Source organism: Taudactylus pleione, unplaced genomic scaffold, assembly GCF_031769625.1.
Source record: "Taudactylus pleione unplaced genomic scaffold, aTauple2 ptg000438l, whole genome shotgun sequence".
Taxonomy (NCBI): domain Eukaryota; kingdom Metazoa; phylum Chordata; class Amphibia; order Anura; family Myobatrachidae; genus Taudactylus; species Taudactylus pleione.
This window is the reverse complement of record NW_028284840.1, coordinates 633,619-647,890: the sequence shown is the minus strand read 5'-3', so window position 1 is coordinate 647,890 and position 14,272 is coordinate 633,619. Positions and strand designations below refer to the sequence as shown.

The 14,272-nt window shown below is 41.9% G+C and overlaps 1 protein-coding gene across 1 annotated transcript; it reads left to right on the top strand.

The window, feature by feature from the left end:
• Positions 1 to 274: 274 nt before the first annotated feature.
• SKP2 (S-phase kinase associated protein 2) lies at positions 275 to 13,810 on the top strand. Its single transcript, XM_088447771.1, has 10 exons — positions 275 to 408; positions 1,812 to 2,068; positions 3,044 to 3,155; positions 4,086 to 4,229; positions 4,815 to 4,949; positions 6,924 to 7,022; positions 7,712 to 7,839; positions 7,997 to 8,048; positions 10,086 to 10,193; positions 10,500 to 13,810. Exons 1-10 carry the CDS (start codon positions 401 to 403, stop codon positions 10,708 to 10,710), a joined length of 1,254 nt encoding a protein of 417 aa, XP_088303897.1. The 5' UTR covers positions 275 to 400; the 3' UTR covers positions 10,711 to 13,810.
• The last annotated feature ends 462 nt before the right edge of the window (positions 13,811 to 14,272 follow it).

Here is a 14,272-nt window from a genome sequence, read left to right as displayed (position 1 = left end):
GTCACACAATGTTCACACTATACACACAGCAGTCACACAATGTATAAGCACCATACATACATACACACACACACATGGTGCCACACAGATGTGGGGACAGTTACACACCGTGTACTGACACGAGAACATTACACACACAAAGGGACAGTTACACACCATATCCACGCAATGTATACAGTGTACACACAGAGCAAGGACAGTCACACGCCATGTACACACGCAGGGACAGTTATATACACCCTGTACATTTACACACACAAGGACAGAGCAGGAGGGACACGTGACACTAGTCAGGGACGCATGCGTAGTCGGTATGCGGTGACGTCATGACGCAGGAGACGTGCACACAGAGCACTGCGCGCGGGAAGTGTAAAGGGGAAACGGAGACCGGGCGCAGATCATGCAGAGGTAACGGCACCGGGAGTAGCGTTGATGCGGGGGGGGGGAGGGGGCTCTGGCTGCTTTAGTGTGTACAGCTCCATAGGCAGCGCTGGAGTCATGCTGGGACGTGTGGTGCCACTGACCTGCTCTATGTATTATTATAATACCCCCTCTCCTGCTCCATCCACCTCCCGCCCTACACTGTGCTCATTATACCACATATGTCTCTCACACTATGCGGATCCACCAACGCGACCCCTTCCACCAGGTACACCGTGCTGTGCTCCTGGGCTTCCCTCCTTATGTATGATAGCAGTCACCTGCGTTGTATTAGTTACTTTATAAGAAAAGTTTTTCAACTTCTGTGGCTGCGATTATAAATAAGGTGGGAAGCCCAGGAGCAGAGTATTGTGTACCTGGTGGAAGGGATCTGATGATATACTGATTATCTTGCATATGCCCCATTCTATGTACTTATATTACTGATTATCCCGCCTATGCCCCATCCTACTGATTATCCCGCCTATGCCCCATCCTATGTACTTCTATTACTGATTTATCCCACATATGCCCCATCCTATGTACTTCTATTACTGATTTATCCCACATATGCCCCATCCTATGTACTTATATTACTGATTTATCCCGCCTATGCCCCATCCTATGTACTTATATTACTGATTTATCCCACATATGCCCCATCCTATGTACTTATATTACTGATTATCCCTCCTATGCCCCATCCTATGTACTTCTATTACTGATTATCCCGCCTATGCCCCATCCTATGTACTTATATTACTGATTTATCCCACATATGCCCCATCCTACTGATTATCCCGCCTATGCCCCATCCTATGTACTTATATTACTGATATATCCCACATATGCCCCATTCTATGTACTTATATTACTGATTATCCCGCCTATGCCCCATCCTATGTACTTATATTACTGATTATCCCGCCTATGCCCCATCCTATGTACTTATATTACTGATTTATCCCACATATGCCCCATCCTACTGATTATCCCGCCTATGCCCCATCCTATGTACTTATATTACTGATTTATCCCACATATGCCCCATCCTATGTACTTATATTACTGATTATCCCACATATGCCCCATCCTATGTACTTATATTACTGATTTATCCCGCCTATGCCCCATCCTATGTACTTATATTACTGATTTATCCCACATATGCCCCATTCTACCTGTACCATCTCACCGACGTTAGCAGTATGTAGCAACAATTTAAAGAAGTGCTGAGCAGAGGCTGATTAGACTGTATTAGTATGTTCTCTCCCTATTTTCAAGGGTTTCCTTCCATAATCCAATGGCTTAGTCATACTGTATTATGTGATCTGTTCTCAGAGGTCATCAAAGGAGTCTTTATATGTGACATAACTTGGGGTTTTCTGTAGGAGACCTCTTCAAGAGATTCCCGCTTCGGGACGGAATACATCGAATCTTGGTTGGTCATGGGACTCGAAGAAGAGCTCAGACCTGTTCTGCGGAATGGGAGTGACCCCTATGGAGAAAGATCCACAGGACACAGAAAACACCCCTCAGGACCAAGTTGTGCAGATGACCCCACCTCAGAAACGCCAGAAGAAAAAGGAGAAAGATGACCTTTTTATTATAGCCAGGCGCCCCAGGTCAGCCAGAGCTTGTCAGTCAGGTATGTGTTACCTGTATCCCTGTTTCCCGTGAATTGTTGATTATTGCCAGTTTCTCTTGAGTATAGGACGTATTCAATTTGAGGCGAAAAGTCCTTTTCGGCGATAATTTTTCGCCAATGACATCATTTTCGCCTGTTTTGAGTTTCCTCCGTGTTCAATTTGGAAGACTTTTCACCTAGGCGGAAAGTCAATGCAATGTAATAGGCAAAAAAGTTTCGACTATGAATAGCAGGCGGAAAAAAGTGCAGAATTGCGGTTTTGGGGTACAACATTGTGGGAACCCCCGTGCAGCCTTAAGACAGTCCCCTAAAGGTAATTACGGAAAAAAGAAGTTTAAAAATATTTGGGACACCCCAAAAAAATGAAGTTTAATTTTGTGGGTAAAAAAAAAAAAAAAAAGGGGGAACAAAGTGCCAAACTATCTAAATTAATTCAGGTCGGGTCGCCATGTATGCGGCAGGTGTTCTCTTCATTGCGGGGACAAGCAGCAGGTGCAATTTTGCAGTTTTGTAAAAAATAACTTTAGGAACTTAAAAAAATGCTTATCCCCATTTTCATGTACCCCAAATTTGATTATTTTTTTGGGGAAAATAACTATTCCTAAGTGCTATTCTTTACCACTTCTTCATAGCCGCAAAATTGCACCTTGCGCGGCTATTACAAACCCCTACTTCCTTCAGCATGCAAAAATGGGGGTACCCATAGTGATCCCCCATGTCTGGACATCTTTAGGGGGAGTCCTACAATTATTTCTCAAAAGTTCCCCGTATTTTTTTCGCTGATCCAAGTTTCGCCTGTTTTCGTTTTCGCGTACTTTGGAATTGAATACGGGGAATAGCGGGCACGTGCGCTATACTTTTCCGCCTGGAAAACAGGCGAAGGAGGCGAAAAGTTCAGCCTCAAATTGAATACGGGCCTTTAAATCGGCTGTTGTGCATGTTCTATAATCATTTTTATTGCCATTTCCCTTCTAGGGGTGTCCTGGGACTCGTTGCCAGATGAGTTACTGCTGAGCTTGTTTTCTTACCTGCATCTTACAGACCTTCTGAGAGTCTCTCGGGTTTGCAAGCGGTGGAACAGACTTTCGTGAGTGTTTGATATAAGAGGATAAAATAATAAGTAATACTGACATCTCTGTTATGGAAACTCGCTATTCATAATGTAGCGTTCCTGCTATGCTGTTTTAGCCGGGTGCCGCGCCCTGCCCTATTTCTATAGGGCAAAAGCACTCTGGCGCGGCGCCCAGCTGAAACAGCCTGCGGGTGCCCCCCATGCGGGTCGCTGTGTCCCGCGGGTGGGAAAAACTGCAGTGTAGCAGTCACGGATGCTGGGTGCATGCGCCCAGCATCCATTCACACTGATAGCAGTGCTTGGGGCCTGTACTACGTGGAATCTATGAGAAGTCTTTACATATTAATCATAGACAAATTGTGATATATTTAAGAGGAGCTTATGGGAAGTGTTACTGCTGCTACCTTTATTATTATCCTTTATTTACATGACGGGATGAGGGCCCTGCTCACAATTTCAAGAGCTGCTGCAAATCACTGCGGTTCCGCTCCCTTTAATGAAATATATGCGGTATAGAGACAATAGGAGCGGTAGCAGCTTCTGTATTATGTGGAGGATGTAAGCGCCTTATGTGTTCTTTTTGGGTGTCTGTTTTACAAATCGGTAAATAAAACAAACAAACTAGATAACATTCTATGAGACAGTTTGGGGCCAAGACACATGAACATATTGTGGCACCATTAATTACACCATTATATCCCCATTATTATTATTGCTGTTTTCAGAGTTTGTAGTAGCACTTGATGTACTTTAGTTTGTGTATTTGTTGTGCTGTTTTCTTGCTTTACCAGACATGAAATTTTTTAATAGGTTGAATCCTTAATTTTTAGCCATTCAGTTGTTGTCTCTGCTTCTCTATCATACATGATACATTAATTTACCTGCACCACACACTACTGACATGAGCGCCCACTATGTGTGAATACAATCATTTCCTCCCCTTAGGTCTGATGAATCTCTGTGGCACAGCCTGGATCTGACGGCCAAACATTTGACAGACGGGGTGATTGGAAATTTGCTGTCGCTGGGTGTGGTTGTGTTGCGCTGCCCCAGGACTTGCGTTGGAGAAGTGATGTTTAAACAAATTAGGTGAGAAAACTTAGTCCTGTAAAACAGATGGGAGAGATTTAATCCTTATGTAGCCACATATTGTATTAAAATATTATGTATAATTAGAGCTTGTTCCTTACTTTCATGTCTATATATGTGGTGAGACCCAGTCGTTAGATGGCTGGATATTTGGCAACACGCAGTGTGACCAGATCTGTCACAAGGTTGGTGGCCCATTTAACATGGCTGCAGTTACTGCGGTTTTCCATTGGCACCAGCGGGCAGCCATGAGTGGTCCTCGGTGGTCTTTTTTTTGCTCCCGTCCCTTCTGTTTTGTCCTTCCTTCTCTCTCCTGTTCCGTCCTTCAACCACCCCTCTCTGCCCCCCACCGCACTCTCTCTCACACTCTCTCTCTCGCACTCTGTCTCTCTCTCTCGCACTCTGTCTCTCTCTCGCACTCTGTCTCTCTCTCTCGCACTCTGTCTCTTATATATATATATATATATGTGTATTTTTAGCAAAATCTTCACACAGCTTCATAAAGCTGCTGGTTTCTTGCAGGTTTTTCTACCACTTTGTGCAGTATTGGAGACCTTTAATGTGATGCTTATTGTGTCTCCTTAGGCCTCTGCGTCTCCAGCATGCAGACTTCTCTAATTGTACAGTAAGCACAGACACACTGCGGAGCATCGTCTCCTGCTGCCATAGGCTGCACAATCTGAGCCTGGAAGGCCTGGATCTTACTGATGACATATTATGGTAAGGAACTACAATACCATCAATGCTAGTATGGCGCCCGTGTATCCAGGTATTGCCAGTCTTAGCAGAGGATGCCAAATGTGTCCTAAAATGAATCAATGGAAAACCCGATATCTGCTCCTACGCGGGCGATTTAGATAGAAAGCTGTTCAATAACTTTTGAGTGACAAAACAAAGTAAACTCATATTGGAAAAATAAATTGAATGCATTGGTTTCAGTGACTTAACTGGCTAATATTTTTTCACAAAATGTCCCCAAAATTGTTGTTTTTTTTTAATTACATTTTGTAAATAATAGCTACCGTATTTAAGCATGATTCAGTTTATTTTCTTTTACAGATGTGCAGATTTCTTAATAAAATTTAAGTGAAACAAATTTACATAGATATTTTGTAGGCAATTAAATTTGGGGACATTTTTGGAACAAACTATTTTATGCAGTTTAAAAAAACCAAAAACAAAACCTTTACTGTGTTAGAGAGATAATATATATATATATATATATATATATATATATATATATAATAACATAGACATACCTCTAACTACAGGAGATTATTTTCCTGGAGTTGCTGAGCCCAGTGGCTGCCGGAATATTAGCTCCCGGCAGCCACCACTGGGTGATTCGGACGCGGTCACATCAGATGCAGCCGTGTCAGGGAAAGCCCAGCTCTGCGGAGTCTGATGTGATTACGCCAAGTGAGTGGTTGTACCGCAGTTTTTGATCTGTTTGGAAGAACTACTTCAACAGTGTAAGACACAAAACATTAGTCAAGTGATTGTCACCAGGTATTCAAAGTGGTGACAGAATATATATTGTGTATATTAGAAGTTACTGGTATTAGCTGGCCTTTATACTTGTGATTTGCCACTTCTGAATTGGGCAAACGTTCTAAAGGTGCGTACACACGGACAGATATATTGTTACGATATGAACGATATCGTTCATTTTTATTCTGTGAACGACCAACGATGCGCGTTCCCGCGTGAACGATAACTATATCTATGATCGTCCGTACATGCAGGCCAATCTGGACGATATCGTCAACTTTGCATGTTCAGAGATGTGGCAGGATGGCTCAGTGAAAGATATCTTTAATGTCGGTTGTACAGATCGTCCTGTGTGTATGCACCTTTAGACTGAATATGCTCTTTTATTGAATGAAGTACAGTGAGGTATGTAAAACACTCATTATGTCATACTTTAATTTAATTGGCATGTGTAGGTTTTCATTCCTACAAAATACCCCAAAACATTCCATTGAATGAAGTATAGACAATCATGTCCTCCTACTTCTTGCTTTTTGTCCCAAGTTTTGTGTCATCTAATCTTTGGGTGGGGCAATGTGCCGCCTGCTTCGTTTTATCCTTCCTTGCTGGGACCAGACATATCTGGAATGGGATGTAGTCAGCATCCCGGCGTGCGGGATGCTGACGAGCGAAATACCAGCGCCGAAATCCCAACAGTGTCGGGATCTCAGCACCAGAATCCCGACCACCGGCATCCCGAAGGTAGGTATCGGGCGTGTTAGGGGGAGGTTTAGGGTTAGGTATTAGGGGGAGCCTTAGGCACTAGGAAGGAGGGTTAGGTTTAGGGTGTGGGGAGGGGGAGATTAGGTTTAGACGCTAGGGGGGAGGTTAGGGTTAGGCATCGGGGAGGGAGGGGTAAGGGTTAAACTTACCATCTGTCCTTATGGGTGTCAGGATTCTGACTGTCGAGATGTCATACCCAACCCATCTGGAATAGATCTTGTACAACACCAAAGCATGTTCCTGGACAGTAACAGGACAACCTTCCTTTTAATGGGATTTTTAAACTATTTCTTCAGAAAATCTCCAAACCGATGAGTCTGGTTTCCTCCTCCGCCAGCCATATTGTAATCCCAGTACCTAGAAGTATGGATAGGTTTTCCTTTTCACAAAGTTTGGAATCTATGTGCAGTTCATTGATTACAGTTACTTTGTTTTTGCCAGGGCCATGGCGCAGAATTCAGATCTGGTACGAATAAACCTTGGCGGCTGTTCGGGGTTCTCTGCAGAATCGCTCAGGAAGATGTTGGAGAGTTGCACTGGGTAAGACACGGCTCGTATTGTGTCGGTAATGGTCAACATACAGTTAAATCACAACAGCAGCCTTCCCGGGAGGTGGTTGGCTGTAGCTGCTACAGCTAATCATCCTGGCTGGATTTTTATCTGTCATTGATTTAAAATGATTACCGATTGCACAATACTCAGACACTGGACATCGCCCAGCTGGCTGCAAACCAACTAAGATTCACTATAAGGTGCTATGAAATATAGCATGTTGCAGTGTCAGTAAGGTAGGAGAGCCATGTGGAAGCTTCGGTGTACAACCCTGGGAAATCAGGTAGTTGGGAAGTAATTCGCTGAGTGCGTTAGTGTCTGCACTGAAATGCCAGCTGGGTAAGTACAAATAAGAATAATTATGTGGGAGGGGTTCATCATTTTACCTAGAGATTACCTTTAAAAGCTACTGAAGGCGAAATGGAAGGTAAAATACACTTCCAGTGTTATTCTGAATTTAGTGTTGGAAAGTGCTGTACCATCAAAACGTATCATTGTGAATGGACAACCGGTTTACTATAGAGCGCAATGATCCCTATTTAAACAGTAAGTAAAGCTACTGAGAATAGGCCACATACACAAACTCCTGTGTAATCATATCCTTCATTTGAACATGTTAGTGATTATTATTATTTTTTTATTATTATTATTTAATTGTCATGTTTCGTGTCTTGCAGGCTGGATGAATTGAACCTGTCCTGGTGTGATTTCACAGCGGACCATGTGAAGATCGCAGTGGGTAACTTCCCTAGAAGTTTAACCCAACTCAATTTCAGTGGCTATCGGCAAAACCTGGAGATTGCTGGTATTTATAGTGCATTTATTCCTCTGGTAAACCATATAAAGTTTTTGTGTCTGCAGAAAAGGTTCATTGTATTGTGATGGTCTGTTGATGGGACGCAGTAACTGAAGCTGTAATATCTAACGCTCTGCAATTTCAACCAATCTTATTCTTATTGTAGATGTGGAGTCTTTGGTGCAAAGGTGTCCCGAACTGACGCATTTAGATTTGAGGTAAGAAGCTCACTGTTATAGAGTACAGTTTAGCCTATTCTATTAGTGATTTAGTAGTGACGTAACCTGTCTGTATGAAAGTCTTTTGGCTTTACCAGCTTGTTGCAGTGTACCTGTGAGCACGGCCTATCTACTAATTAGAAATCATTGTCATTAATGAAGCACAAAATGGCTGCCAGCATTGTGCGTAGGTAACCGGTATAGTGTACATTACCTCCGTGCTAACATTTCATTATTGAATAGTACTTAACAAATGGCAACAGATGAGTATCTCTGAGGATCTGCAGTATGTAAATGACACTGCTAGTAGTTTATAAAGAAATATTATTCCGGTCCTTATAGCGATTGTATAAAGGTATGATATGGTGATTGCAAATGTTTCTTTAGGTCTTTTAAAATCTGCTTGTTTAGTTCACAATCCCAGACAACGGAGCTTCAATGATCACAAACCTATCATAAAAGGCCAAACAGCTTGAAGATCCCTTCTGGGCTAAACAAACGCCAGCACTTCCTGTTCCCATGTCACATGCTGATCCCCCATTACTCTCTGTGAGTATGATACTAGGGGGGTTGACGCTTTACAGCTATTGTTTTTTGACGATTAACCCAGAAGGGATTTTCAAGTTGTTTGGCCCTAATAGTATCTGTTTTCTATCATTAAAGCGCCATTGTTTACCATGTTATATGTTTTGTGTAGGTGGGATGCTTTATTTATGGGAAACATATTGCAGTCATTTTTAGGGGTGCCAGAACACTATGGGGTCTAGTTACTAAGCAGTGAAATGAGATAAGGTACCAGCCAATCAGCTCCCAACTGTCATTTTTTCCAACACAGCCTGTGAGATGACAGTTAGGAGCTGATTGGCTGGTACCTTATCTCATTTCACTGCTTAGTAAATAGACCCCTATATCTTTATTTTAGTTAACAGGAAATGCTCATATGATTTATATGAAGTTTATAGAATTTATGACCATTGATTAAACACAAATATTATAGATTGGAAACTTGTCTTGCTTATGATAGGGCAGATATGAATGACAGGACTGTATAACCCACCCAGAGTAAACCCTGATAGGCCATATAAATATATACATTTCATTAGGTCATAATAATAAAACCTTCAGCCCCAGGAATAGTTATAGTAAGAGCAACATTGTACAAAACCTACAGATTTACCAAATCATGTATCCGTCACACACACACACAGTTACCAAAGTGCATCCTTTTATATATACTAAGTGGGCAGTTCCAAAAAGAAGTCAGTCATACATGTAATCAACACAATAAAAATATTAGGATTCAAGTACAAATACTAAATCTACTGACACTACAAAGTATACCATTACCCTAGAAGGACAAATGAAAGTGTAAAACCCAAGAGAGACACATCTACACAAAGTAACACAAAACACATGTACACAAAGCATACCACTCAGTAACACAAAACACACGTACACAAAGCATACCACCCAGTAACACAGAACACACGTACACAAAGCATACCACCCAGTAACACAGAACACACGTACACAAAGCATACCACCCAGTAACACAGAACACACGTACACAAAGCATACCACCCAGTAACACAGAACACACGTACACAATGCATACCACCCAGTAACACAGAACACACGTACACAAAGCATACCACCCAGTAACACAGAACACACGTACACAAAGCATACCACCCAGTAACACAGAACACACGTACACAAAGCATACCACCCAGTAACACAGAAAACACGTACACAAAGCATACCACCCAGTAACACAGAACACATGTGGCTATAGTGCCGCCCTCCAATACTTCCCTGGGCTCATAGCACCATGGTTAAAAGGGACACAATGACCTCCTCCTTTAATTGTGTTCCATGTCTATGCTTCCATTTCACTGTTCGTTACACACACAGCGGAGCATAGAATCAATGGAAGCAAATGCGCAATAGTACCTGGGGGCGTCAGAATGCGAGGGTTTTGTTTGGGGTTGTGTAATACTGGGTGAACATACCGCGATAAAGTCTTTCTCTCAACAGTGACAGCGTGATGCTGACCTCCGATTGCTTATCAGTCTTCCATCAGCTCCTCCACCTCCAGCATCTCGGCCTCAGTCGCTGCTACCAGATTTGTCCTGCAACCCTGCTGTAAGAACCTTATGCAACATAAATTTATTATATACATTTCACATACGTAGTGTTCGTTCTCGCACCCTGCACCTGGCGCAACTTGTGCAGTTCCTCTTTTCTGCCTGTGCTAGAAGCACCAGAGCAGAGAGCGACACCCCAGGCAGGAAAGAATAACTGTACGGGTTGTGACAGGTGCAGGGTGCTAGAATGAACACTAGATGTATATGATATGGATTTGGCGCGGTCCCTTCAGTTTCTGTGGTATGTATCTGTACGCCCGTGTTAGGGGATGTGGCACTGATCAGGAACCTTCTCTCTTTGCAGCGAGCTGGGAAAGCACATGCCCCTGAAAACGCTGGGGGTGTTCGGTATAGTGACAGACAGTTCCTTACAGCTGCTGAAAGAGTCGCTCCCTCACATCAAGATAAACTTTTCCTACTTCAGCACCGTTGCCAGGCCCACCACAGGCGCCAAAAAGAACCGGGATATATGGGGCATAAAGTGCAAGTTGTCGCTGAATCGTATGGACTCGTAGGAAGAGGAGTCGCTGATCCGGAAATCCAGAAACTTGAATTATTTTTATGACCACAACAAACTGCCCATTATCTGTGATTTACTATACGATCCGTTTCTTAGACACAGATTCATAGTAAAGTTAATGAGTGAGGCTCCACTGAGAAATGTAACTGGTATGCTGTGTCTGTGGATGGTTACATCACACCGTAATCGTCATTCGGCATGTCGGTCTCCCTATTACAAGCTACTAGGCTTTTTATGCTTGGTTTTTACAAGTGCTTTTTATACCTGGTTTTATGCATATCAGTTGGTGTTAACTAAGTTATTTGTAACTGGTGCTAATCAGTAATGACAAGCTACAAGGAGTGTCCTCTTTTTAATGCCTCATGCTATTTATAGTGGACATGGGCTACTGGTGCACATTGGTGACCCTCTTGCTGTCCTGTCCTTCACACAAAGGTTCTTTTCTTTAGTAATAGAATAAATTCCACTTCATAAGGCTGGAACCTGTTTGACACTTTTGCCACAAGGGGGAGCCATACTAGACTTGGACTATCACTTATTTCCACTTAGCGTGTACCTATTGCTAACAATATACTGTTTTGGAAGAGTTAGTGGCAGTATGAGCAAATCAATATATATGTACATAGCGTCTTACTGATTCTGAAAGAGAGAGGACTCCTTGAGATTGTAACGTCAGATGTGCTCAAATCATTATTTAAATTCTGACCATATTATTGGACAAAATAATGTGCTGTCATCTACAGAAACGTGAAGTTTATTATAAGGGTGTTTTTTTTTTTTGTTTTTTTATTAATCGGGACACAATGTTCAAACCTGTAATTATCTTCTCACAATCTTTATGCTAATATCACTTTTCTTTGGGGTGGGTGGGTTACTAGTGACTTTTATTATAAGTGACTGCATTATTTGTGTCTGCCACAAACAAACAGATTATTGCTTTAACACTTTGCAGATTTGGTGCAACTTAATTTTATTGCAGAAGGAAAGTTATGTTTCTGGACTGAGTTTAAAAGCATTACTGTATCTATGAAATGGCAGAACTGTGGCATCAGCCTAGCATGACACCTAATACGTCACTGGAAGTTATATTTGATAAATATTTTCACATTTCAAACTTTTTAAATATTCTCTTCAATATGAAAAAAAATTCTCACCTTCCATATTAGTAGTGGCAGAACAGCAGGAGCGTGGGATAAGTGCCTGTGCTATATTGATTTGTTTAAATGCTATAAAGAAAGATTGTAGGTTTCTGGGCCACATTTTTAATCACCTTTTTATGTTTTATAAATGAGATTTAATACAGCATATGGGGGTGAGGTAGGGCTGGACCAATACACTGCGGAATGAACAGCCATAGTTTTGTTCAATGTAAGTCGCCTTTTATGTCACAAATAATCTGGTGTTCTGCAAAAAAACTATGACAAGGACACTTTAAACATGTGACAGTATACATGAATTAAATAATGACGTAAGTATGCTTTTTTATATTCTGTTCGTTAAAATGCTTATCATCTGTTATTTCTCAACTGATGGACAAACAGACTTGAATAACTTTTTAATACACATTTTAAAATGTAGTCCTACAAAGACAACAAAAAAAAGAAAATCCAGACTGAGTTGGCTATTGTTGCATAACCTGGTTCCTATGGGCAACACCACCACTTATTTACTAAAGCTTCTAAAGCAGAAAAGTGGCAGTGTTGCCCATAGCAACCAGATTTTGTGTATCATTTTCTAGAATGCAGTAGAGAAATGATGGCTAGAATCTGATTGGTTGCTTTGGCAACATCACTACTATAAAATATACCCCTAAAAGAGAAATCAAACTAATGGTGCGTACACACGTAGAGATCCGTCGGCGATACGATATTGCTGACAGATCGTTATGCACCCTCCTTGGTGTGCTGGGTGATTGATATCGATCAACCAGCACACCACATACTTACCGTCGACTATAGCGATCGTGGGTCCCGATAGTAACTTGCTCGATAACGATATCGCTATCGTCCATACGTGCCCGCGCATTACTGGTCGAAGGTAAGTTGGTAGTGACCATTTAAAAGGATGATTTGATAGATAACGATATCGTTATCGTTTAAATCGCTACATGTGTACGCACCATAACTGTTTGGTATATATATTTGTTTTTAGAGAAGTAGTGATATTTTTTCATATTCTATTTTGCGGTGAGAATAGTAGGGACCCCAGCAATAGCTGCGAAATGATACCATAATGACATTAGTTGGACGCTTGTCAGGTTATTGGATGCCTTTACACAACAACGTTACAAATTCTGTGCCTTCTAAGATGAACACTATAGAGTGTATAAAAATCTGTTGTCGTAGTCATTTGTGCAACGTTGCACTGATCAGCAGCCCACAAACGTGGCGCTCGCATTTAATAAATCTTATCACTTTCACACCATTAACTCATTTCCAATGTATCTCTGTATGCTAGATCAATTTGTTAAAGCTAACTATACTAGTATTTACTGTTATATCCCCCCCCCCCCACCCACCCCCCTTTAGTTATGTATAGTGATGCGTGCCTGCAACATTATAAAGTATTCCATTTGATGCCATATAAGATTGCAATTTCAGGCGCAATGTACACTGCACACAAGTCCTGGAGCCAGGCGCCTATGACCTAACTCCGCAGCCCCCCTCCTGGGAAAAGGTGAGGGGGGGGATGGGTGACAGATGGAGGTGGAAGAAATGGGAAAGTGGGGAAAGACTATACAATAGCCATAGACGTGTCAAATGACAGGTCCAAAATACTAATATAAATAATGTGTATGTGGAGCAGCACAATAGCGCAGGCTTAGCATTACTGCCTTCCAGTAATGAGGTCATGAGTTAAAGTTCTGACCAATGCACTGATCTGTGTGGAGTCTGTTTGTTCTCTCTGTTGCATAGGTTTCCTTCCACATTCCAAAAAACATACTGGCTGGCTTCTGACAAAAATTAACCCTGGTGTGTGTATGTGTGTGTGTGTCCATGTAGTAGGGAATATCGACTATAAACTCCACTGGGGGCAGGGACTGATGTGAATGACCAAATATTTACTGTACAGTGCTGTGTAATGTGTGTGCTATATAAATAATGGTAATAAAGATAGCATTTCACCCTGTGACTTATCACCTCTGTTTGTGCTGCATACAAAAGTATCTGCGTTATCACTGCTAGAGTTTACCTGTGAGTCATACAACAGCAAGATGAGACGTCCCAAAGTGAGACATCGCTGCTGTGCAAGACTGAGGGGCCTATTCATCAACACTAAAATAATGCTTTTAAGGGGTGGGGGGGGACAGAATTACCGCAGCTGTAGGCAGTGCTGCGTATGCGCTGATTTTGTGAACGTAACATGCACAGCCCGGAATTCCAGCTGCGGTAAGGTAGTGGGGGAAAAGTATCTATTTCCTGAAAAGCTGTCATCGCAAATAGATTAGGTTATAGATAGGAGGAATGATTAATTCCTCTGGTAATTAGGTATAACTCCATGCGAGTTCGAAACCTAATTACCTCCATCCATTTTTTTTTTGTGTTGATGAATAGGCC

Bases quoted from the DNA above. Each gene is read 5' to 3' on its own strand.
- SKP2 (XM_088447771.1), top strand. The intron at 7,023-7,711 runs GTAAGACACGGC...CGTGTCTTGCAG, and splicing joins ATGTTGGAGAGTTGCACTGG to GCTGGATGAATTGAACCTGT. The intron at 7,840-7,996 runs GTATTTATAGTG...TTCTTATTGTAG, and splicing joins GCAAAACCTGGAGATTGCTG to ATGTGGAGTCTTTGGTGCAA.